Raw genomic sequence first — 27,527 nt, 5'->3', positions numbered from 1 at the left:
AAAAATCCAACAAATAAGCAAGCAAATGAAATGAATGGATTGGAAATTTAAAACCAAAACGTTGACGCGTCAAAAAAGAAAAATATACAAAAAAAATTAAAACATACAAAACTATTGTTTTGCACAGATTTCAATTGTGTTTATTTGTTTTTCGATTTTGTTATTATTGTTGGTATATTGTAAACAAATACCTTGTGTATTGTTACTTAATAGAGTAGTAGTGCTATTCTCTATTATAATAAACAATTAACTGAACAAATAAATTGGTCATCAACGAATTAAGAGTGCCCTATTGATTTTGCTTACCTCCTTATGGGTCCAACAAAAACTGTGTAATGTCTAGCTATAACTGAATAACATACTTATCATCTATTACTACCATCTGTATTGCAGAGAAATACATACATACATACATACATACATACATACATACATACATACATACATACATATATACATACATACATAATTTTAAAGCATAAAAAAAGCATCAGTAGTTATAATTCTCATTTAGTTAACAATATTTGATCAAGATTGAAACTTTGGGAGCATCGGTATAAATTAGTATATGGTTCATAGATCACAGTTAACAAGCTAAAAGACTGTTATTTTTCATTACAACAGGAGTAGGGTCATTATAACCCAGTTCGGTAAAATAAATTAGAATAGTATATCTATTTATATTCTAATATATAGATAAATAATGATAAGTTTTAAAAACTTAAGGAAGTATTGCAAGCGTTAGTAGTATGTACTTATGTATGTATGTACTGATATGTATATAAAAATGCAGTGTTATTTGTAAAACAAATTATATGAAATTAACATTTATTAAAAAAAGTTAAGTAATAAAAAATATATAGTTGCAATTTTTTTTTTGCTTTTGTTTGTATTATCAATTTAAAGCAAATTTTGCTTAACTTGTGACTTTTGCTCTCTCTCATTTCCCGTGCAATTAAAAGCTTTTAACTTATTTATTAATTTTAATATTAATTATTTTGTTAAAGAAATATGTATGTGGAATTAAGTGATTTTCGGAGATGAGGGCTAACGCCAATTTTGGATTGATAGAGAATGCTTCGTAATGGTTTCTAAATAATGGTAATGGGGGATTTAATACTCACTGGGTATCATATGATCGGTCTCATAGTTTTTTTACACAATGGTCAGCACTGATATGAATTACACTGGTGTGCAAAAAATGTTTTTTCGTTCTTCGTCTCAGAATCACTTTCTAAATCGATTTACCCTGAGTCTGTCCATGTAAAGCATTTGCGTACTCTACAGGTCGCCATTTTCTAAATAATTTGATGAAATGGTTAAAATCGGAATATGGCTTTTGAGCTCATAATTATGTTAAATGTTCCACAATGTTATGATCGGGCCTCATTTGACCATAGCTTCTATACAAACTTTCCATCAGAAAATGACTTGATGATCAAAATTCACTTATAATCACTAATAAGACATAAATAACTTTGATGTAGACGTAAATTCTTCTACCAACGTTTATAAAGAAAGACCCATATTAAAATTTTTAACATACTCACTGGGTATCATATGATCGGCCATCCTCGGCTATATATTCATACTTGTTACCTATTTATTATTGTTTCACAGTAATTATATCAACAAAAGACCATAAACATTACTTCTGATAATTTCCTTGACATATTCTTCCTATTTGTAATATGTGTTGGTGGAACCTTTCGTTCTCTGGATATTGTACCAATATATTCAGATAAATTGCGAGTCAAAAGTGTGTAAATTTTTCTGACAAATTACATTTAATAGCTTGATATAAAGAGAGAGAATATCTTGAATTTTTATTTTTTAATATTCTGATCGCGAAAAAAGAACTATAACGAACAGAAGAAAAAACTTAAAGAAAAGAACCGAACTTGATACAATCCGTTGTCAAAAGTGAGCTTACCACGTTTGTATTTGGTATAAATTTAAAAAAACACGAGGTAATCATTTTGACTACCACTGTTGTAATTTTTACAATACATCGTTTCATTGCAGCAACGCATTGTTGTTGTTTCGATTACGCTGTGTGTCATTTTGTAAATGCATCGTTCTGAGTTCGACAACGAATCGTTGTCATTTCGAGAACGAAACTTTCTGTAGCTTTGTCATAATATTATTTTTGTTTATTTGATAATGTCGTGTATTTTTTATAATATTGTTGACAATGAATATTATTGAAAAATTATAAACACTTTGGTGTCAATTTGGTACAAGGCCTTATAAATTGAAAACGTTTTTTTCCCTCTGGGTACAAATACGTCTCAGGCCTTATTATCTATTTTAAATATTCTTCATAAACTTCATTCTTTATAAGTTCCCATATTTGTGATAGATGGATCTATATCTGGTCTTGTAAGTTTAAAGTCTTGTACTATTAAATATTGTAAGTACGATATTTTTAAAAGTTTATTAAAAATATATTAAATATATTAAAAAATTGTGATATTTAAATTCGGTCCCATAAGGGTTAAAAATCTAAATTAGGAGATCCTCAGCGTGGTAATATCTATAATTGTATAGAATATTTTTTAAAAGAGATTTTCAGGGCAGACTAGTGTTATTGGTCCTATTTCCTATGAAGTTTGCGGTCAAATATTACATCTAAGAGATTTATCTATGTACCTATACGTCGCGGTTTCCACTTATTTGTCCTTGTCCCTTTATAAATGAATAAAATAACATAGTTAAAATACAAAATTTTTAAATAAGATTAAAAACTGATTGTAGGGCTAATACTTATTAGCTGATATGTACTAGCTGTTTGTTTTTCAAATTGTACATGAGAAATTAGAAAAATAATAAAAAAGAAGAACAACAACAATACCTAACAAAACGACAATATTAATCAGATAATTGAGATTTTATTAACAGGAATTTTGGTATATAATTACCCAAACATCATTACGATTAATTCTGCGAAATATTAAATTATAAGAAAATAACCACAGCAAGAAACGAATCATTCCCATATCATTGAACATACATACAATCAACTTATAATAAATAACAACTAATTTTTTCGCAAAACGGATGTGATTGTATTTATGTGTGTTGGTGTTTTATTCAAAAGTAAATATTTTTTATTAAAAATAATTTGTAAAATTTTATTTTAGAAAAAAATTGTTAAAATAATATTTTTTATTTTTGTTTTTATTATTGATGATTTATGTCTTAATTATTAAACTATAACAAGTAATAAAATGTTGTACAATGAATCAACGGACTTCAGACAGATACTTGATCGTTAAAAATATTTAACAAAATGTTAAATTATCTAAACACAGCAGGTGATTGTTTTAACTAAAACATTTATTTAGTTAGCTAAATTATTACATCACTTGTGCTTTTGTTAACACCAATGTTTGTCATTAGCCAAGAGATTTTAGAATTTCCGTAAATGATAAATAGTTAAAATTAAGAATTTATTGTAAATAGTATTCTTTCAAAATGCTTAACATTGAGTTTTTTATTTAAAGTTACTAACATAATATGTAAGTAAATATTATTTAAAAATGTGTTTCTTAATTCTATATGTAAGTAAATCGATTACTATTTTTTAAGATTAAGTTTTTTAAACTAATATATTTACAAAAATTAACCCTTGCGCATTACATTGGGCCCGACATTAACAACAATATTAGGGATAAATTTCTACGCAATCGCTCTTAACTTCTTATACCTGTAATAGGCTTTAATCTATTTTATTATTTCATACCCTCTCAAAAGTTATTAAAAATTAGTTATTCCGAAACATTTTTGGTACCCTTTCTAACTTATGAGCTTTCTATTCTATACAAAATTATTGTCTAGTCTATAGTTTGCTATGTAGTCTAGTCTACGTATAGTCTAGCCTATAGTCTAGTCTATAGCCAAGAAAATAATCTAGTCAATAGTCTAGTCTATAGTGTAGTCTATAGTGTAGTCTATAGTTTAGTCTATAGTCTAGTCTATAGACTAGTCTATAGTCTAGTCTATAGTCTAGTCTATAGTCTAGTCTATAGTCTAGTCTATAGTCTAGTCTATAGTCTAGTCTATAGTCTAGTCTATAATCTAGTCTATTGTCTAGTCTATAGTCTAGTCTATAGTCTAGTCTTGGTGTTTACGTAAAGCACTTGGACTTTTTGATCATAAAACACTTCCGAAAATTACTTCAACTCTCATTAATGGTTTAAGAATTTCGCAATAGTTTGGAAGTTATCCTATTAGTATAAAATAACTAATCGTGAACCCTTTAATAAAACAGGCAGTATTGAGCAGGAAAATCCAAAAATCCTAACTACAAATATTCCAAGTAAAATAATATTTCTTTAACCCAGTTCCCTAAACTGCTAACTTAAATACCAGGCTACTAAGTAAGTCAGCTTTAAGTTAAGGTGTGTTATATGTACGTAAATAAATAACTATTTATGATTGATAGAATTTCAAATGCATTAGAATTCATTAGAAAATTGCTAAATATAATCGAGTAGGAAAAAACAATAAAATATAATGAAATATGCAATTGACCATAAAATTAATAACAAATGATGGTCGATTAGATACTGATATTTTTATTATATGCAAATATGTACAATGTAAAATAAATATTTTAAAAATAGAGACAAGAAAAACAAAACAAATAAAACAACTATTAAAATATAATTTATTAACTAATTAAAATTAACTTGTTACTTGCAACAAAATACAACGACGACGAATACGATGATTGAATGTTTGATTAATGTTTGATGAACGCAATTAGTTATAATGTCACTAAGAATAAAAAATCATAAATAATTTTTAATAAATATTATTTACACAATAATGATGTGAAATATGAAGTGATAGCTATAGTAATAAAAATAGGGAGGGGTGGGTTGTCTAGAAAGGGGAAGGTAAAGAAATTTATAACATAATTAATATAATTTTTAAAATTGATCAAGAATTGACAAATTTGAGTGATGTAGTGATTAATTATTTCTGCTCGAATGTCAAGAAGCCATCGAACTTGTTACAAAGGTAAAATGCGTAATGTTGATTTCATTTGTTGTTGTTGATCTTAGTGGAGTAGAGTTTCCTACCTGTTGTGTGTATTGTTTAGTGTAATAAACCGTTACTATTGGTGGAAATATGAAAGATGTTTGCTACTCATGCATGCTGTAAGTTGCATGTATGATTGAACGCTTAATATGGTATGAGTTGGCTGCTGTTAACGAACATAGCTCAATTTTTGTTGTATCTAAAAACACAATGGCTCTAAACACTTTTAACCAGACCGAGTTTAGTTCTTATTTGACATTCGTTGACTTAAGTCGTGGCCACTCGAAAGAGACGTTCGTGTTTAATTTTACTCTTGCCATAACGGTGATGATGGTGGCTTATTTATTAAACGTTTAATAGTTTGGACCGAAAACGAAAGCTGTTAGTTAGTCAGTCTCGTTCGTCTTATTTAGTTTGTTAATCAATCGTTAACCGGTTGAGAAGAAAAATCTTCTTTTGATCGTAAGAAAAAAAAAATAATAATAATAAAAATCATAAACGCACGTAATACGGTGGAATGTTTTGGTAAATCGTTTTCTAATTTTTTTTGATAGTCTTTCGGTTGGTTTTTGGTGTTTTTCGTTGGTGTGTTTTTTTATTTTAAATTTTATTTTATTGTTATTATTTAACACCGTTTTGTCGTGGCCTAAGAGTGTGCATGACTGATGCTGTGCTGTTTCCATTCAGATGTAAATTAACTTGACTAAGAAGTGTCTATTATTAGCCACGGTCGCGGTCAGCCTAAAGAGATTAATCTTTTGAAACAAAATTAAAATTAAGAAAAAACATCTTTTTTTCATTTGTGTATTGGAAATTATCATAATTTAAATATTATGAGAATTTTAATGGAAACAAATTATTAAAAAATATTAAAAAAACTGAAATGTGTTGCTTAATATGATTTTCACCTGCTGAGCCATTTAAGTTATAATAACCCTTGAAGCATCCAACAAATCCCTTCATTGATCTAAAGAGACAATTTACCGCCAATCAGAAAAACTACAGCTTCAAAAAACGGACGCTTTTTAACTTTGATTTTGCATTAAAAGGCTCATTTAAATACTTATTACGAAAACATCAACAACAACTGATAACAAAAAACCTTTTGAAAAAAAAAAAAAAAAAACAAAACACCTCTTGCAACACTTCAAGAATTAAATAAAAAAAAACAAAATATTAAAAAAAAAATAAATATTGCATATTTGCGCATGCGCAACATACGTTACGTTATACGTTTGTTTATAATGTATTTTTTTTGTGAATAATGATGGCAAAATCGCATTCAAACAGTCATCGTCATTCTTCTTCGGTCACGGTGAATTGAATATTTGAATAATATTGCAACTTGGATTATTTGCCAAATGGCCAGATACTTTTAAGTGTAAATGAAAAATGAAGGTGTTGTTTGTTGTTGTTGCTGTTGTACTCACAGGATGCTAAAAGGTGCTTTTCAACGCCAAGAAGCTCGTTTAGCTGATGAATAATGATCATGATGTAAATTGTGGCCGCATATGAAGAATGATCACAATCATAAGCAAGTTTCTTGCCGTTGTTACTCTTAAGAATGGTGATGATGATGATGATTTATGCAAATTCCCCCAATAGGCATTGTGTTCTTTCTTAAGAGACTCTTAAAATCAAAGTGTTGTCAAGTGTCTAAAGTTTGACTTTGGGTGCGAGTAAGTGAGTGAGTGTGTGTTCCACACTCAATGTGTTATAATTTCCATAACAACTTAATTCATTACCAGCATCCAGGCACCACGAAAAAAAAATAAACCAAAATAAAAAATTGTTTGGAACACCATGCCGAGAGCAGATCTTAATGAAACCTTTAACAAATGTGTGAAAAAATTATAATAAAAAAATCGTTTTAACAAAAAGAAACAAAAAGCTGAAAAAAGTGCGTGTTAAGCCAAATACAAAAAATCTAAACAAAATTTATTGTGTGAATTTAATTAATTTTGTCTTAAAATAAAACAAAAACCTATAAAATAATTATAATAATAATTTATTTAAATTTAAATGATATATTATCAAGTGTCAAAATCAATATTATTCTTGTCGTTGTCGATCAGCATAATATGAGACAACGACGCACGAGCACTGTCAAGACATGTGGTATAAACGTAATAAGCTCTTGATATTTTTACTTTGGATAATGAAAATAAGGTGAATATTCATTTCAATTTTTAAATCTTAGATCTATAAGTAAATAAATGATTTATTCTATTCTATAACGTGAAATTCTATTTCTTATCTTTCTTTTTATATTTATGAATTTCATTATCAGTAAAAAAAATAAATAAATAAAAATTGCATTAAACTCTATCTATCCTATAGCTATTGATTGTTACAAGAAAAATCTCTTTAGAAATATTATAAAAAAAAAATAAATCTACAAAATCCATTAGAAACTGATATGTAGGTACGAGTATTTTGATAAGATTAATATCTGACAACTGTGATGAAAAGTTTAAAAGCTAAAACTTTTTGTTCGCCTTTGTCATGGAATAATTTAAGAATTATTAATTTATTTAACACACTTTTTGTAATCAACATATAATCTCAAATAAATTGTAACAAAAATATTCAATTTAATGTAATTAACAAATCAAAATTGACAAACATTTTCATTATTATATGAATTTATAATGAGTTTATTGTATAAAACATTTGTATGGATTTCTAATTATTGGTAATTAACACATCTCATTTGTTAGATTAAAGCGATTTGTTAAATATCTGAGAAAATTAAATTTATGGTCAATTTACCGTACCGTCACACCGTTTGTAATGAATGTCGTGAGTTTTACGTGAGTACCTGGCATGATGCTCTACCCCACTGTGGTCTTTTTCATTCACTGGGTAGACTTGACAACGGTCTACCATCACCCGTTTATCCTTCAATGAAAAACTCAGGTGGCAATTTATGTACATGGATTTGACCGGTCCATGTACAAGCACTTTGCTAGGTACTCCAGCTATCTAATCTCTGACCATAGAGACGTAACCGCTGGTCCGAAGTACGAATCCATCAAATAAGCCGATGACTTTGTTCTTACTCACAGGGACACACTGTGACAAGGAAGGAAAATTCAATGGTATCATTTGTATTTGATACCATTCATCCATCATCATACAATTCAGCACACATCTTACTCATACGACACATTCATAAGAGAAAAACATGCGACACATTTATTATAGGTAGACGGGTGGGTGAGGCCTGCCGTAACCCACATTCATCCCGCACCATATACAATTAATACCAAATCATTTCCAACGCTTCGTTCCACAGTCACTTCTCTATGGGGTATCTGTTTTTTCGGCAAAAGCACCGAACTTATCCCGAAATATTGACTTTACCTTACATCAGTATTTTAACCGCCACTTTCCCACCGAATTTGGGTTTAAACCACAACCACTGCGTGGATCCAGAAGGATCCATCTGGTACTACTGGTCACCCGTAGTACCAGATTATGCGGTGTTCTGGTCTGACCCCTTTTCAACTTATGCAAGGACTAAGCCAGGCAGTAGACTATAACTAATTTTTTAGTCCCGCCTGGTCTAGAGGTATTCACCGGGATTGCTATAACACCAAGGTGGAGGCATCATCAAGGTAACATGCTCCCGCGTGGACACCGTTTGTAATATATAACCTAGTAAGAGTGTAATATTCGGCAGTGCCGAATCTTATATAGTCAGTGCCATCATGCTTTCAACAGATGGAACAACTCGCCATGTCATAGAATTTAATAAGGACCCAAAATATATGTATATTTGGATCTCAGATAAATAGCTATCTTTTTGATGGTGGATATAAAAAATTTTGCCTTTATAAAATTTTTATTCGCTCTTATCCATCTGTTAAAATCACTTTTAAACGGGAAGATTTAAAAACTTTGTTAAATTTTAGAACAAAACTTCTGTTTTATTTAAAATGTTTACAATGTTTGCTAAAAGTCGAAAGTTAGAGATCAAAGTTTATTTTTCTAAAGGATTGATCAACGATGAATACGAATTTATACCTCTATAGTTTTTATAAATTTACGGTTGTTCAATGCTTAAGGTCATGATATCTCGAAGATGGTAGAAAATATATGTTGACAAATTAGACTTAACAAATTTCATTAATAAAGACGACTTCAGCCTATTGTAAAGTTTTAAATATAGTTAAAAAGTGGGTTTCAATTTTATGACTAGATATTGAAAACCTGATATGATTGATAAGTTTTGAGACTAGATTTGAATTCAGAAAAGTATACTTTGGTCTTGGAGTTGATTTTTTTAAACTTTATGACATGATATTAAAAACCTGATAAAAGTATACTTAATAAGGAGTGTCCCGCCCACTTATACTGGTCTACTGTTTTTAATATTCATTCATACTAAAAACGCTCCATCTCTTAACACAATTTAGGATTGCAGCTGTTCTAGTTTGCCAGATATTCTAATGTTAATCACCCCTTTCGCCCATCATCATTTCACGTGGAATATGTTCCCTTTTCACTTTTTTCATTCACTAACATTTTTATCGTGAAAAAAATCCTCTGTTGTGAAATTTGTAGATGGAATTTTGTAAATATTGAACAGCTGTTCCATATAAAATGAACTATTGTGAATGAATTGTTCACAACATGTTCATGATAGCAATATTCCCTTCGAGGGAAATGAAAATTTCAAGGGAACAAAATTTTCACTTCTATTGGCGATAGAGGTGAACATTTAACTCTCACTAATGCTAGTCTACAAATTTTTTCCTAAAAAAATTTTAGGAAGGTACAAAATTTGAGGGCTCTATTTTTTATAGTTTTTTGAATTTATTTAGTTTATATGGATAATGTAATACCCAATATTGTTTCTACGGTCATTTTTCTTATTCTAAATCGTTATACATATTGATAATAATGTTTTGAATAGAAATTTTAGAAACTCTAGCTCAGATATACATACATCCGATGAAATATGATTGGCAGCGTAACTATTATTAGTCGCCGGGGTCGTTGTGTGATAGAAATTACTGGTGGCGACTAAATTTAAATTGTTCTTAAAAAAATTCTTCGCATAACCGTTTATTATATAGATATATATTTAATCGGTCCTCGTTTTCACATGTGGCCCCAGGAAAAACATTCCTAACAGTTTTAAAAATGTGAGGATGGCGATGAAATTCTTAATATATAAGTTTCATAGTGGCTAAAATCTCCCTAGAAAATTTTTGAGGATCGGTCCATAATTTACCCTTTAAGAAAGTTTATGGAAACGAAAATCTTCCAACCGAATTAAAAATGAAATGGATTGGTATCTCACTCTAGCTCAATATAAGGGTTCCTTCAGAAAATTACTTTAACGCTTATTACTGGCAAAAAAGTGAGTACAACGGTCTAATATAAACACCATCGGCTGAAAAAAGTTGGAAAAATATATTTTGTTTTCAAAACTTTTATTAATAATCAAATTTCGGACTTGAGGTCTGAAAAATTGATCATGTAACAAGGCAGGAATACAAACTTATGTTTATTAATTTCTTATTACATACATAAATAATCTTGCTATGTCAATAAGTCTAATTGCTGAAAGCACAGTAGGTGCTTAATGGGTAGAATACACGGAGAGTATTAAGTCTATAGTATAGGGCATTTTCTGTTCTTTTAAGTTCCCTAAAAGATTTGGTCTAAATCAAACATACGAGAAGATCTACCATAAGAGCTCTCTTGTTTTTCCTCATTCATACGTACGTACGTTATTCTCTTAATTTTGTAATTTTTTCATTGATATACACAAAGAGAAATCTCTGATGTTAAACATGAAATTAAGTTCCTATTTGCCGAATGTTATTTTTCTGAGTGAATAAGTTAAATAATGAAAATTTTAAAAAAGTTTAATCATCGACACAACCTCCTCAACAAATGTAATATCCGCTACTATGTTATTTCCTGACATATAAACCGATCTCCGTCAATATAATATTTTCATTTAATTGACATTTAGAGTACTCCTTATGAGTGAAAAACATCATGGATGATATTTTTATACACATAACAATTCATTATTTGTTAAATTTCTTAAAATCTGTCATTATTTAATTAGTATTAACTGCACGGAGTATATATTAAGGTCCACCTTATATCCAAAATTGAAAATAAATGCATTTCCGATAGTAATGAATAAAAATAATAGTTTATGCTTTAGTTTTTCTAATATAAGAAAATCCAAAATGTAATGCTTTTTTGTCATTTCATTTAGAGTACACTGTAAAGTAGTACACTATACAACACTAGAAACTTTTCCTTCAGTTAGTGAGGCAAGAAATGTTTCGCTCTGCCGATGTAGGGTCTAAACTAAGAGACTTTTGTAATATATTGATAAATTAAAAAAAAGTTAAAAGAAATTTTTAAAAACAAATGAGTTATAGTCATTTAAAGTTAAAAATTTCCTAAGTATATATATTGAACATTTATTTATTAGATCAAGGTTAGATCAGTTGTAAATCATCAATAGTTGTAAAGTCTGAAACTTTTATAACAACTTCTTTTACAAGTTCAACAATATTTCATAAAAAAACGTTTAATAATTCTAAATTTAATTGAATTCATGGCAACTGTTTTGTATGTAAGTACATATATTTTGTATATATACATTTAATTGATGTTTTACATTTTTTTTAAATTATTTATTATTTAAATTATTATTTATGTCTTTAGTTGTAGTTATTAAATGAATAATGTTTTTAAAGTACAGACATTTAAAACAAAATTTTAATAAATTATTTTACGTCTTAACTAAGACACCTCGCAGTTGTAATAATTATAGCAACCATTAAAATTGATAAATAAAGTGTTAAACAATTTGTATATTTAATTTACAATTGAACTAGATTTCGATTTGTAAAATACTTACATAAATATTTGAGCAAAACTTAAATATATATTTAAAACGAGCTACACGTATATATTATATTTTAGTAAAATATATAGTTTTTTAAGCTAAAATATTATTAATAGTTTTTTTAAAATTTTGAGTGACAACCACTAAAACAGTTGTTTAAATGCAAATAAAATTTTGTTTTAGTTTTAATCAAAATAAACAAGATTTTTGTGCCCCCAACTGTAAAATCATTGATATGTTAAGTTTTTAATTACTTTTGCTACATGTATAAAATATTCCATATAAACAAATTTACATGTTTAAATATTATTATTTTGAAAAAATTAACAAAAAGGATATAAAATATAAAAGGAGTTAAATTGTGAAGATTTGAATCATGTACCTTTAACAATATTTGTATTTTTAAAATTTCAGTAGTTAGTATGGTTTTTTAAATTCGGTTTAAATAAGAAAAACATTTAACTTGTTTACTTTTATAAAACATACCTGGTGTTTAAGCTTGTGATAAGTCAATATCTTTTATCACTCTATTAATTAAATAGATTAATTTTATGTTTTAACATTTTCTACATTTTGATAAATAAACCGTAAATAGTAGTTTTAATGATTGACTGCTCGTAAGCATCCATATTCTGTTGAAAATATGCCAACTTTGGTAAAGTTTGGTAGAGGAAAATCAAAAGATCGATACATTTTGTATTACAAATGATGAGACAAAGTAAGAGATTTACTTTCTTTCTGCGTTTGACAACACAACCCAAACAAATTTAAAAAAGGATGTCGAAACACAGAGACCAAATTAGAGAATTTCTCAATCAAATAGAATTTTAAAATATAAATAGTTTTATTTTTTTTTAAATAAATTTTTATTAAAGTTTCAAATGATTTTCAATGATCTCATAAAAATTAAACTGAAAATACATTTTAATTATCAAAATAATTGTATCAAACAAGTTGTGCGCCTATCACCAAAATTATGCTATCAATTACCAAATTTGTAAAAAAGTAAAATAAAAACATCTTTTCCAATTAACGAATTAATTTATTGATTAATTCATTAAATGTTATAATTAAATATTTAATAAAAACTAATTTTATTAACTATGTTTCCAATTTACAAAATTAATCGGAATAATTAATATCAATAATTAAGACCAAATCTAAAATTGATTCATTAAATGTATAAATTAATTTTTAATAAAAATAAGATCCAAAATTTATTGATTCATTAGATATACCCAGTGAGCGCTACCCTAAAAGTAAAATAAAACAAGTAAGAAATTATAGTCGGGCGAGACCGACCATACACTTTTACAAAAATATAATGTAATTTAGTTGTCATAATAAAGTATTTAAGTTGAATTGTACCTTGCCTCAGATATACATACTTAAGCCGTTTATTGTTTAATATAATTGTGGACATTTAAGTGAAATTTTAAAGGGGGCTTTTCATAGGGGCTAGGGCCATACAAGAACATTTTATTATGGAATTCGTGATGGTCATCAAGTCTAGTATAGAACTTGATTTTTGCAGTTTTTTGAGATATGATTATATTAAACATAAAAGCCATATTCGGCGGGTTCAATTGTATGGGGGGCTAGGTAAAATAATGAACCGATGTAAATCAACCGGCTTCGTCTACGGTATCATAAGCGATCATGTGCCAAATGTCATTGAATGAACTCCAAAATTGCGACCTGTAGTTTGATTACAAAGTTTAAAAGCCCAATTCGGGGGTTCAGTTGTATGGGGGCTAGGTGAAATAATAGACCGATGTTAACCATTTTCAGTAGGCTTTGTTTACGGTACCATAATATATCATGTGCCAAATTTCAAAAAAAATTATTTCAAAAATTGTGACCTGTAGTTTAATTACAAGGTTTACAAGCCCTATTGGGGGGTTTGAATTGTGTGGGGGCTAGGTGAAATAATGGACCGATCTTAACCATTTTCAAAAGGCTTCGTCCGTGGGAGAAAAAATTTAATTGAATTATCTACAAAACTGCGATCTGTAGTTTGATTACAAGGTTTACATGGACAGACATAGCTAAATCCAATCAGAAAAAGTTCCGATCAGATTGGTTTACTTTAAGGTAGATATAGGACTAAAGTGGTGTAGAGTATAAAAACACTTTATGATTTTGAAGATTCTTACTATAATAGTTTTCCAAATATACAATTTGATTCATATGGAAGATGCAACAATTTATTAAAAAAAAACTACCCAAACGTTCCAAAAACTAATTTTTAAGGATTGTGGATTACTTACTTACAATTACTTTTATTTAGAGTTTTATTATTTATTTTATTATTTTTATTTTAAAACTAATAAGAAATCAGTGGTTTACTTTTACATAATTACACAGTTATGAAATATATAATTGCTGTTTTCAGCAAAATTTGTCTCAAAATAATACCGAACAAAACAAGTAATATCAATACCTCTTGTCTGTCGAGACTAAAAATTGGTGATAATCAAATGTAAAGATCAGACATTATGTTACTCAACGTTTTTGTTTACAGCGTTATATAAACCTGTATCGGTGCGTTATCCTAATAGATCGTTGAGTATGGGTGATTTTTTATGATCGGTTTTTAATTCCGAAATGTAAAACCGATCCCATTTTATAAGTAAAATCTTAACTTTTACCTTATGCATTGGCGGGAGTGGGTAAACATAGATTGCATATTCCAATAACAAATCATTAATCTTTACAATAAAATTAAGATTTTGAGATATATTTGTTAATAATACTGACATATTTGAAGAATTATATAAAAATTAATCCCTTTCTAATAACTACTTAATACATTATTTAAAATAGGAAAATTTCCTTATTTTCTAATGGACACTATATGAACCAGTAATAAATCAAACAATTTACCAATTGTTCATGTTTTCAAATTATTCACTTTTCATTTAACTCTCTAACAATTTCTTTAATACTTAAGTAAATCGGACATGTATAAAATCAAAGTCCAGTTAAACCAACAGAAATAGCATTCATAAGTATTTATATCTGTCTGTATGTCTGTCAGTCTGTTTGACCATCTAAATGCATTAAATACAAACAAGCGGTTAAAATGTAAAGATTTAAATCAGTCCAGAGGTACTTTAACTCATTGACAACGTTAATAACAATAATTATTATAATTTACAACACAAAAGTACGATTATTTTATAAAAGTCTATTGATGGATGTGGCTGAAATGTATTTCTTTTTCTTTTTTTGTTACATTGTTTGGTTGCTGGTTTGTTAAGTTGCTGCTTGCCCCATTAAATTTGAAAAAAAGTGGGAAAAAATCTGAAAAGAAAACAACTTTTAAGCTGAACCCAATCCGTTGTGGCCATTACAAAAAAATCTATGGCACTACAAAAAATACCTTCCCATCATAAACAATTTTTTTCTCGTATATTTCGTTTTATTTTTTTGTTATTGTTTTGGTCCATGCACGTTTTCATTGTTGTTTAAGAAAATGTTGAATCTGTCTTTTCTTTCATCCTATTGAGCTGCAATATTAAGATTGATGTGCGTCTACAGTTGAGTAGAGGGCAATAATCATTGGTATAGTATAGTTTTTTTTTGTTATAGCATTTGTTGTGAAGAGAGAGAAAAAAAGAGTTTTTATCCTGCCATATTCGACCGACCTCTTTAGTTTTTGGTAGGCTAGCAGAAGCAACTGACAGACGGACAATCTGTGAATTATCCGATTTTTAAATTATACACTGAAAGAGTTATAATAAAATAGTGATTGATCATTGTGGATTATAAAAGTAGCCTACAATATAAATAGAGACAATTATTTTGTGATTATAATCAAATTTTAAGTTGATATATAATCCTATCCAAAACCTTGTCCTTAGTAGATTTAACGGTGTCCATCTGTATGTACATGGTTTTTATTGAGCTAGGATAAAGAACAAATAATTTTATTCAAATATTGAAACGCTCGTAATCTATACTGAAATATAGAAGTTTTTATAGGAAGTATGTTTCATTCTAAACGATCAATATAGGATCATACGGGCAGAGATTTCGACCACAAAAAAGGCGGTAATTTGGCTGAGGTACTTTTATATATAAAATAGTAATATCCCAATTTATAATGACAAGTACTCTGCTTTGAGGTCTATCTGATGTATATGCAACATCCAGTCTGGTTCGCAAATACCGGAAGTCTCTTACTGGCGAACCATTCGAAGCTTGATTTGCTCTGCGCAGAGGGCGTAAAGCTGACTCCTTGACAGATATCAATACTGAAGGTAGTGGTTTTCAAGGATGATGTATGAATGCCGAGATACTATAGTTTGTTGTAGTTGCTTTAATCAGTGAGGCTTCGGTGACTCAGTGGATCTCCTCTGGAAGCTATACAAGCAAAGTTGCATTGCTCAATTTCAGTGTTTCAAAATGTTGAAAACACCTAAGTATTTATCTTAGACACATAAGTGTTAAATTGTTATTTAGGCTACTCCGTTGCATGATCGCCTTTTCATTCAAGCTGTAAGCAGATCAGTGCAACATTATCAAAAGATACATGACTAGTGGGCGAAAGTAACCAACTGTTTGGGAATTTCAGCACAGGAATTGAAGCTGCCTATTCCCAAGTAAATAACAACTAGTGACCTTTCAATCTTCATAGAAACCATATCTTTCATTAAATAAATTATACAGAAGTTTTTACAACGAGGACAATAATAAACAATTGAGTATTGTATTTGCCTCTGTCTTGCCGTCCATTCATGTCTTGAGATGGTTCGATTTTATATTTAACGTAGTCATACACTATATTGTGGGTAAGTCGAGGCATTATCTGTTTTGGGTAACATTAAACACGGATGTTTGTCTAATATTTGTAGGGCATTTAAAAAAAGAATTTAAGTTAAATTTTTTATATAAATCTTGTTTTCCTTGTTTTTGGATCATAAGTAAAGTGTATCGTTTTTATTATTTCTCACATGCGCTATTATTACACTCAAATTGACTGACTTCAGTCATTTTTCCATCTAGGCATTGTCAAGTTTTAACAGCTACAACACCGTATAACAACAACAAATTTTTGTTGGAGCTATTTTTTGTTGTTAATTTTTTCCTAAATATTTCCTTAGTTTGATGATGGCTGGTCTTCTTTAAAACGAATTCCTTTTTTCTTTTTATTCTTCCTTTTAGGTTATTTTCATGTATTTTTATTTTTTTGTTGTTGCTGTTTTTGGTTTACATTTGATCTTGATCACATTTCTGTTGTCCGTCTGTGCTGACCACCATTGTAATGGGTAATTTTTTCCTTGTTTATGCTGTTGTTGGAGTTGTCTTCAGCATTGGTTGCCCATTAAAGGCAACTAACCAGCCAGCCAGTCGGCCAAGTCATTTAGCCAAACTACTTCTACTACCACTACTACTTCAACAAACAAAATATTAACAACAACATCAAATATCCATCCCAAAAAGGTATTCGAACCATTTTCACTCAAAATCATAAAAAAGAAGTTGAACAAATGTGTGTTTATATGTATAAAGTTCACATGCACGTATGTTTGTATGTAAGTTAAATTGTTCCAAGTCGTCTTCCTCGTCATCATCGTTTTCAACTTATGTTGTTATTGCTGTTGCTGCTGCAGATGGAACGTTACATGCTCGTTTACAATCAAAATTGTTTGTTGTGTTCGAATGGGAGGGAGTACGAATGTGAGTAGTAAGTAAGTAACCTCAATTTTGTGATTTTTTCCAACATTTTTTATTTTATCTGAAGCTCATTGCTGTTGCATCCATTAAAATCGTGTAAGCGCGTGTAAAAGGGACTTTTTTGTTATTTACCGATTGAAATCATCATCATTATTATCATTTTGGTACAACAGTTTGTAATGGAATTAATTCATATGTTTCTATACAGTCTTATATTCATTCGTGATTTGGAAATAAGCGGAATTTTGCACTCTTTTTTATTTTCTATCAACCTAACCTAAGTTATATAGGAAACTTGTAATTTTAGTGAGAACACTCGAAGGCCATTGAGAACATTCCGCATTAGAATAGTTAGAAGCATATTTTTACAGCAGATTCAGAAGTGTTCTACGTGAACATCTACTTTGACTGTCTTATTTTACGGTATTCAACCCAGCACACTACTCATTCATCCAACACACTCATTGAGAACAACATCCGGTACAATTACTATTTGTATATGAATGGGTAGGATCCGCATATCCCTACATACATACCTTATCATATATATTTAACAGCAATTCATTTTCAACGCTCATTCACAAAGTCATTCTCTATGTCACTCCTCCTATAGACTTTAAAGAGCATCAATCTTTAATCAACATTTTCTTCTCGCGAATTTAAATTTAAACCACAGCCAACACGTACACCATGAAGGGCCTATTTAATAACTGGTGTAATAAAAAATCCGTGAATGATCTAGGCCTTCGGGGTTTTTCATTGAGATATACAAACTCAAGTTTTTAAGTTTTCGTCTAAGTTAAATTGCAATCCTGGAAGTGGAATCATCTACAGCGTTATATAGAGATCAGAAGCTTTTGTTTCAACACATTCCAGTTCGACTTAGATATGGATCACTTAGTAGCACACCTGTGCGAGATTCTTAAGTAGCAGACTCATTAAAGGATCTCGTCATTGACTTTTGTATGCTTAACAGCCTTAATGGTTATAGATATAACATCTTTAACAAGCAACTTTATTACATCCCAGTTCGACTGAGATAAGCGTCATTTAGTATCATATCTGTGGATCCTTAAGTGGCTGACTTAATAAAACATCTGGCTATTGATTTTTGTAAGGCCGTTAATGGCTTAATGGTTATAGCTATAGCATCTTAAGAGTCCAAAGGTACCACGCCAGCGTGATCTACTGCGACACCAGCAGCGCATTGGATTTGTAACTTTATTGAGATAATCAGACACAGATCACCAAGTCAGTTCAAGATTACTACTCATTTTAGCATCCATTAAATTAAAACCTTTACAACTCTGAACTTCAGACAGTAAGCCTTTTTATTGTTGCTGCTGTTAATAGTTGGTAACTACAACAATTCAACATGTTTCATTATTATTGTTCTTCTTGTTGTTGTTTTGTTTTCCTTGTAGTTTGTCTTCTTAACACAATATTAGATGTTTTCCTTTGTATTTTGCCCCTTTTTGTTGTTGTTGGTCTTGTTATTACTTCGGTATTACAGTTTCTCTTTTATTTGCAACGATCAATCTCACGAAGTTTTCTAAAGAAGGTTAAAAGTTGTTTGGAAAAATTGATTTTATTTCTTCTTCTTATTTTGACTTTTTTCAACTTTGGTTCATTATTTTTTATTGTTGTTGTTGTTTGGCTCTTCCTATTTTTAACAGGAATAGACAAAAGTGTCTGTCTATTAAATAATGAGTACGATCGACGATCAATCGATCTAGTTGAGTTTGTTTTGTAAATAGTACTATTAAAAAAAACATTTTAACTTTTTCGTTTATTTTATTATTGCAAATATTTTCTATTTTTAATTTAATTGGACATTTTAATGAGTTTTATTTTTTTTGTTTTGTTTTTGCATTTGTTTTGATTTGTGTTTTAGTGAATGTTGGCGATCGATTTTGAACCAAATCAAAAAATCAACTTTTGAGTTTAGGCGTTTTTCGATAACGATTTACATGATTTTTGATGTTGCTGAAAGGTTTGTTTATTTGTTAAAAAAAATTGCAACGACAATACCAGCAATTCAAAACAACAATTTTACACACAGAGATAATAAACTAGACAACAGCAAAAACAAATAGAAAATTATAGATTTTAATTTAAGATTATGACATGTATGATAAGTCTTTTTCATGTGGTTGTATATCAAATAATTAAATGAAAATCCAAAATGTTTGAATAATATTGATCGAAATCAAAAATATATCGCAAAGATATTAAGAAATAAGGAAATTTAAATTTAACTCTTTTTTTAGCGTTTTCGTGAAAGTCATTGAAAAGGATGTTATTTTGATGTGACAAGATAAACCACATTTTTTTTAATATTAGCTTAATAAGCCGTTTCTTTAGATTAATATACAAAATATAATGGTTGGATTTGTAGCTCAATTTATGCCTTAGCGATTTCCCGGTCTGTGGGTTATTGCAAATTCGAGGAAAACTCCTTTGTGTTTTTAAGATTGAATATGTCATGTTATTTCGGTGCTGCTGTCTTCAAGAATGCGAATGTGGCTGGGTTTACATTTTCCTGTCTGGGCAAATATTGTTCATATTTCTCCTGCCAGTACCTCTAGTCTGCCGGTACTATAAAGTGGTGATGTTGTTTTCTCGACTAGTCCTTGGTATGATTTAATCTGGAGTCTAACCAGAGCACCGCATAATCTAGTACTACGGGTGGCCAGTTGTATGCAGGACAGCTGGTCAGTTGGTTGAGGTTCCTTCGGAATCCACATAGTGGCTGTGGTTAAACCCTAACTCGCAGGAAGGGGGTGCTTGGTTAAAAGATTAATACTCAGTGAAATAAAATTTTCATTATAAATTTCCGTTTCTCCTAGTTTCTACGAACGGTATAATCTACAGAGCATGACTGTTTGTGGATTTATAAAATGCTTTATTTGAGCTGATAATGCAAAGATTGGGTAAGGAGGTGTTAGTGTACCATCAGGTACTTGTATGACATTTGTATCTGAGGTTACTGAAGTTGACAGATGGTTAGAGTGACGGAGGAGTTGTGCTAAACTGTGATTTGGTAAAACGGTTCGTCACTGCCCTATCTTTAATTTATCAGAGATTTTCCTTCATGGTTGAGTGTGTTAGAGTTAACTCTAAAACATGCTCAACTTTGTTGTAACCGGTTGGCTGTACCTGGATGTTCTTCCCCGGAAAAAAACTTCCGGTTGATACATCTGTTGATGAGTTGACAATTTTTGGCCGATTGAGAATCGAGTCTTTTCGGAGCGGAGATCCAATTGTCGTGGGAACGATGGACATCACAGTGGGTCTTTGTGGCAACTGAAATAAGTCTTGTCAATCAACGACACTACTATGGCAAGAGATAAGATAGCTCGAGTACTAGAGCAAAGTTCACGTACACTGTATCGGAAACTGCCACCCATTGGTTGAAAAAGACTACTGTGAAATAAGGGCGTCAAATCAGGCGTTCACTTAAAGCATTTCAACATTCGTTGTCTCAATTGAGTTACTATTTACTCCATGTCGACGTATTTATTGGGTTACTAATGATGCGTGTTATTCGGCAACGGTCTACAACGACAAGCTTGAATACTTGAGCAGTATATATGGTCCATTAGTATGATGCACAAAAATTGCCAGCAGAGAGTTCTGCTTTGAAGTCGGCAGTTTTTTGCTTAAAAGCTATGCGTTTCAGAGTGCTTTTGAGCGTCTCTTTTTAACGTTCTGAGAGTGTACTAGTAGGACATTAATATTTCGATGGTTACACTTGTCTGAGGGCAATGTTTCCTTAAATGATTTAGTTTCGTTTTAGTTAGTATATAACAAATCACAACAATGTTACTTCACACTCCCGCAATACTATACATTCACTCACTCAAAGTAAAATACATAGTAATGCAAGAATATTCATATTTAGTTATCACCTTTTAGTAATAAGCAAAACTTAAACTTTAAACAAAAGTTACTGAAAGCCATTTAAAAAGTTCTGCAAACTCTTTAGAAAACTGTTAAAAACATATGAATTTCTTGCATCTACTACATTTCATAGACTTCTTTCACAAACGCCTTTACATTAACTCCCCTTATTTTAAGAATAATGACTTTTATCTACAGAAAAATACCAATATTAGTTTTACCGCAAAAATTCTCATTTAGTTTCGAAAGATAACAAAACAACTAAACTCAAATTGTTCTTTTTGCCGACAAGAAAATTCCTTCGCATAAATATTTTATCTTTTTTTCTTCCCCATTTCTTAGGAGAAATAACCATATTAACCATAAATATAAAGATTGTCAGTAAGGTAGTAATTACATTTAAAAAAGTATTTATACTTAACTTTCGTTACATTTAACTATGGTGTTTTTTCGCTTTTTTTTGGAAAATACTTTAAATATAAACTGTTTTAACGTTTTCATGTTTTTTGTGTTTTAAGACCAGGCACATGAAAAATACACTCAAGATATTTGGTTGGTAAAATTATGAATTGCAATGTCACATTTCCGTCTCAAGAGTTTGATCACAAAATTCAATGTAATCACTTGTATAAGTTACCTTACATTCATCTCTAATGAACCCAGTAGACTTCTCATTCATCCGATATACTCTCGGCTTTAATGTGAATAATTTTTTTAACCAACATTTCTATTCCCGTGTTTGGACTTAAATCATTTAAAAGGATACAAGGCAAAGTTCGCAATTCAGCCTTGAATTCTACCAGTTTCAGGTAATCACATTTTAAGTAAGGGCCTAGGATACATTTGATACCGGCAGACGTCTTGCCCCCGCATTGCTGTAATAATAAAATGGGGAAGACCCTTAAGGTAACATGTCCTCTATTACAGAAAGGTGATATGTCTCTTGGCACAAAGATAAAAATACAATAGATAACTTAAATAAATACGACATTATTGCGGATAAACCCCTCCGTCAATAGAAAAAGGGGATAATGTTATTGATATCTGGGCAATAATATAGCTTCATTGAGTTTTGCATCCCTTAAAAGAATGCAAAACTTAAGTATCGAAAAGAATATTACAAGCTCTGTAAGCAGTTGCTGTAGCTTGTTATCTGCGTCTTTTGGCCAAACATAATATCTTTGGATAATCATATATAAATATCAAGTATCAAAAGTAGATAAGGATATGCCACATATGTACTTAGAAGACCATATATAAATCGTAAATTCATATAAAAAACTTCGGAACACCGCAAAATAATTTGGCTAATTGAAGACGAAATCCAGTTTACAAGTAATTAACATTAAATATTTAACTGTCCCTGGTTTTTTGAGCGTATAAACGAAAATATTTCCCAATTTCAATGGACCAGTACATTCAATGGCAATTTACACCACAGCGGTGGGTAGACGACAACAACAACATTAACAACAAATACAACTTTCATCCAACCAAACAACCATCCAAACTAAGAAAACTTACCGAATCGACTACTACTACTACTCAAGTCCATACATGTGTATTAACTAGAGTCGTGTGGTTTTTGCGAGTTATTGGCACACGTTTGTTATCAATGCATGTTTTATGTTATGGACAAACTTTGTTCGTTTTTTTCTTTTGCATTTACCTTATAGGTTATGGCATGCTATAAGCATGGTTTAATATATGTACTGGTGGTGGTCACCACCATCAATGTGTATAACAAGTATGTACGCCTGCGCTTTGGATGGAATAAGCGCATGAAAAATATATTAAATAAAGTATTCTTTATAATTTTATGAGTTTTTAAATGATTGTTGCCTGGGCATTAAATGAGATTGGCCGGGGCTAGATAGTTGGCTGATTTGCTGGTTACTTGTTGCTTTTTATTGTTTTAATAACATGAATATGTTAATCTTGTTTCGTTTTTATCTATTTTCGGTATGTCAGATATGATAATCAGATCTCTTGACTCAATTGTTGCACATGCAAACAATTGTGCCACATATGAAGTAATATAAGAGGCACTAAAAATTATACTTATGATTGGATTTTTATGCGTTAAATTGAAAGATTTTTTTAACGACTACGTACTTTGGTTTTGTACATATGTTTGCTAAACTTGTGCTGTGACTGTGAGAAAGAAATCCATATGAAAGTTTGTTTGTTTGAAGAAATTAAAAAAGTAATTTCTTTCATAAATGCACAAAAGCCGTAAACAGGAGCTGACTTTTAACATTGACAATTATTTATTCAAATCGAATAGAATTTTGTCTATAATGAGCAAAAGCGTTAATTTTATTTTGATTTAAGCCTTGAGTTTGACAACTATTTGATAGATTTTGATAATTTCTATTACCAATTATTTTTGATCGAATAATTTGGAATTCAAGCTTTATTTCCATTTATCATATAGCCTCTTATTATTTATAATAATCTATTTCATTTATTAAAATTGTCTGTCATTTGCTTTAAGCTTTAAACCAGAGGCGCTCAAAATTGCCATTTCATAGCACGAGTGATATGGTAGGAAAATTCTGCTGAAGCTAAGTTGTTACACATACACTATTGGTTCAATTCTTCTTCTTTTTGTAATGAGCAATATCAGTTGGTTTGCTTTCAACTTGAAAAACAAAATCAAATCAGTTGCTGATCAGAACTTGTCGAAGCAAGATCTGTGCGCAACGTTTATAAAATACACACAGAAATTCATGTAGGAAACATGGAAGAACAGTTGATAGTTTTTTATATATAGACTTTGATATATGCTGGCTGTCAAAATCCATAATAAATATTTGACAGTAAGCATATAGTTTGAAGTCATTTTATTAGTATACTTTTATTTTGAATTGAATTCTTTTCTCTGCTGATTTACCAACACAAATAAAACTATGGTAGTATGTGTTTGAGCACCACTGCTTTAAACTGATATTCGTATAATATACTAATGTCATATAAAAGCTAACGAAATAAAGTTGTTAATTTAACAAGTAATTATCTTTTTACCCTCGTAAGACCAAGCAAAACCTATAAGTTAGAGATATATTTAAGCACCAACATGTTTGAACTCTAGAAAGTATTTAATGAAAACTGATACGAAATCACTGAAACTTCATTTCCGTAATTAAAGTTTAAATTGCATTCAAACACATAAACCAACAACAAATAGTATTTTAATTTAAACGGAAGTCCCTTAAGCCAAACCCAAATAATATTTAAAACATTTTAAGATCGTAAAGATTTGCTCTGTGTCTGTGTGTGTGATTTTTTTCTTTTTTTTTGTCAAATTGACAAAAAAAATTGAGTGAATGAAGTTTATACAACACAATCATTTAACACGTGTTGAATGTCAGTTGTTTTGTGTCATTATTCGTTTATTCATTGTCATTGAATTGTTAAGGGGTGAGAGAATTCATTCAAATCACTTCACAACTTTACCTCACTTCATTCAAACGACAATTGCCCCAACTGCACTATAAAATTCACATACGGGAAATCATGACCAAACAATAGCAGAAATAAACAGACAAATTATTTTGTTTAATAATAAACAGAAATGTTTTATAAAACAAAAGGCTTATGTTGACAGCAAATTAAATAAATAAAAAAAAAAACTTTATTTATGGGCAAATAAAACAAATCATGGTTGGTTAAACCCGATTATTTAATGCTCTCTACCATAATTATGATGATAAAGATTTTATGATTATATGATCTAATTAGCGTATATAATGTTTTTTGAAGCTTGTTAAACTTTTTGTAACATTTTACACATCGAGTACATTAGTCAACCGTTGGGTTCTTGATATATCATTGCCAAAAAATTATGATGAAAATCGTGATCTTTTGCGAAATTATTGCTGCACCTGTAATTTCCATCTCGGTGCGTTTAGAGTTTCACATCTGGAAAAATTTATTCATAGGCCTTGCTTAGCTTACGAAACGTTACGCATCAAATGAGATGCAGAGTGCAGAAAAAAGAGAAGGAAATAGAACGAGCTTGAGATCAACCTTGCCCTTAAAAAATGGATTTAGATTACGCTATTAGAAAATTATGATAAATAATATTAAACAAACAATGGCTAGTTGCCCAGATTAGATTAAAGAGTTTAGTTAAGTTCTCTTTCTGCAAGAAAGAGTGCAAGAAATCTTTTAACAAAGCTTTTCGCCGATCGGGAGTATAATTCATACATGAAAATTACTGGATTGAATGGTGAGAGGTTGAATATATCATTTGGGGGACCTTAGATTCTTGCTCGACGAGTCTTATTGTTGAACTATTGTACAGCAATAGAGTTCAGATGTTTTCTTATGACGGCCACAAAATCTCTACATAGCGGTTCCAGATATGGGACACAGTTTGCTGCGATCATGCTTGAATGTTCCACTGGCATAATAACCTCAAAGTAATTGTCAAAAACAAATGTAATAAACGAGGGTTTATGGATCGTTGATAGTTTGAATAAACGTATATTCCAAGTCACCTGTTTTTAGACTGGCGATTTCCGGTAGGCATATTGCCGATTTACTGGTCCCCGTTGTAGAAACACAGTCAGACGATGAAGTGTATCCAGAGAAGCTCAAGTGGCGCCTAAAGCTTTATTAACTAATTAGGGTGTTTTCAAGAATGATCCCTAAAAATTTGTTTAATCTCAAGATAAGGATCTTTGTAGCTTTTTTTAGGAAATAGATTGCACTAGACGTCACAACCTGCATAAGTCTTTCATCGTACTGTCCCTATAACTGACGAAAGTCTTAATAAAGCAAAGACTCCTTTAATACCTAAGAGTGTGAAGGCTGAATTGCTTTTGCATAAAGTCTTGGCCATAAGGCCTTAGATGACGTGCAATCAATCTTCAGAACTTATTTCAGAATTGAATCTTTCATAGATTAATGTGTACTAGTCACAAATGAATGATTTTACCCTCCTGACCGTTTCATTTGGTTCAACAAATATTAAAGTAATTTTTTCAGGTAAAAATCCACCTAAATCCGCCTAAATAGATTTTCATGGACTTGATGTTGATGTTTTTTTTTATTTGTGTAGTCCGTATCGTGCATTGAATAGTGGAGCCTAAGATTACCTTTTAAATTTAAGGAAATTCCACTGTGGTTTCGAACTTTTCGGAGAGAAGAACTATTCCTCTTTCTGTGTCGGTATTTTACTGATTAACTGTTGTATGTGAGCTTCAAACAGTCACCGTGTGAATAAAATAACTTTGCAGAATATTCTCGTCCTTTTGAGAACTTCAAATAATTTTTACTATAACTAATGATTACAGAGATTAAGAGATGACACCCTTTCTACTGATAGATCAAAAATTATTTGCAATGTGTTGCCGAAATTTAAACAAGTTTTTTGGAATCTCAATGTAAACAGGCAGATCGAGTCATGGAAGTATTTTAGTGATCATTAAAGATATACAGATAACAAAATCATAATTTTTCTCGGGAGTTGGCCTAATGTGTATATAATCAAAAATATAATAACCATACCATAACTGTAAGCGGTATACCAATGCGAGGTATAAAGGAAGTCCATTATTTGGTCATTTATAAAATGAAACATTTGTTTTCCCATCCTTGGGCAACCACATATTATTGTATGATATAAAAAGAACAAAAAACATTGAGGGCATGACGGTCACGCCAAAAACTGAAATAATGAATACCGACAACAGACGAAATAACAGAATGTCATACTGCTATTTATTATTACATGCATAAATCAGGAACAATGGCAAATAATTGCTGGTAATGCTGTCAGTTTTTTGTTGTTTTCAATAGTTTTGTAAAAGGTAACAGCAATCCAACTTTTTTCTGTATAAACTCAAAATTAGGTCTACTCAGGCGCTTCAACCACAACATTCAACAACAATAAAAATAACCCAACAATACCCCAAAGTCAGCAACAACGACATCATCATAATCATCAACAACAGCATTGTAAGCATTTCATTTGCGCAGGCTTAGCAACTATCAA

The 27,527-nt window shown here is 30.2% G+C and overlaps 1 protein-coding gene across 3 annotated transcripts in view; it reads left to right on the top strand.

Annotated features, from left to right (window-relative positions):
• Window positions 1–5,311: 5,311 nt before the first annotated feature.
• Window positions 5,312–27,527, top strand: part of LOC111688655 (protein Wnt-2) — a 38,378-nt gene continuing 16,162 nt past the window's right edge. The window contains exons 1-2 of one of the 3 annotated variants that reach the window (XM_046955067.1): window positions 5,312–5,511; window positions 6,655–7,218. In XM_046955067.1, the coding sequence (XP_046811023.1) occupies window positions 7,163–7,218 (56 nt within the window). In that variant the 5' untranslated portion in view covers window positions 5,312–5,511; window positions 6,655–7,162. Of the gene's footprint in view, window positions 5,635–6,654; window positions 7,219–27,527 lie in introns of all 3 variants that reach the window. The other 2 variants (XM_046955066.1, XM_046955065.1) reach the window with 2 other exon arrangements.

This window comes from Lucilia cuprina, chromosome 6 (genome assembly GCF_022045245.1).
Source record: "Lucilia cuprina isolate Lc7/37 chromosome 6, ASM2204524v1, whole genome shotgun sequence".
In the NCBI taxonomy this organism is placed as follows: domain Eukaryota; kingdom Metazoa; phylum Arthropoda; class Insecta; order Diptera; family Calliphoridae; genus Lucilia; species Lucilia cuprina.
Note: the sequence above shows the minus strand (reverse complement) of the source record. Positions and strands in the feature narration are given on the sequence as shown.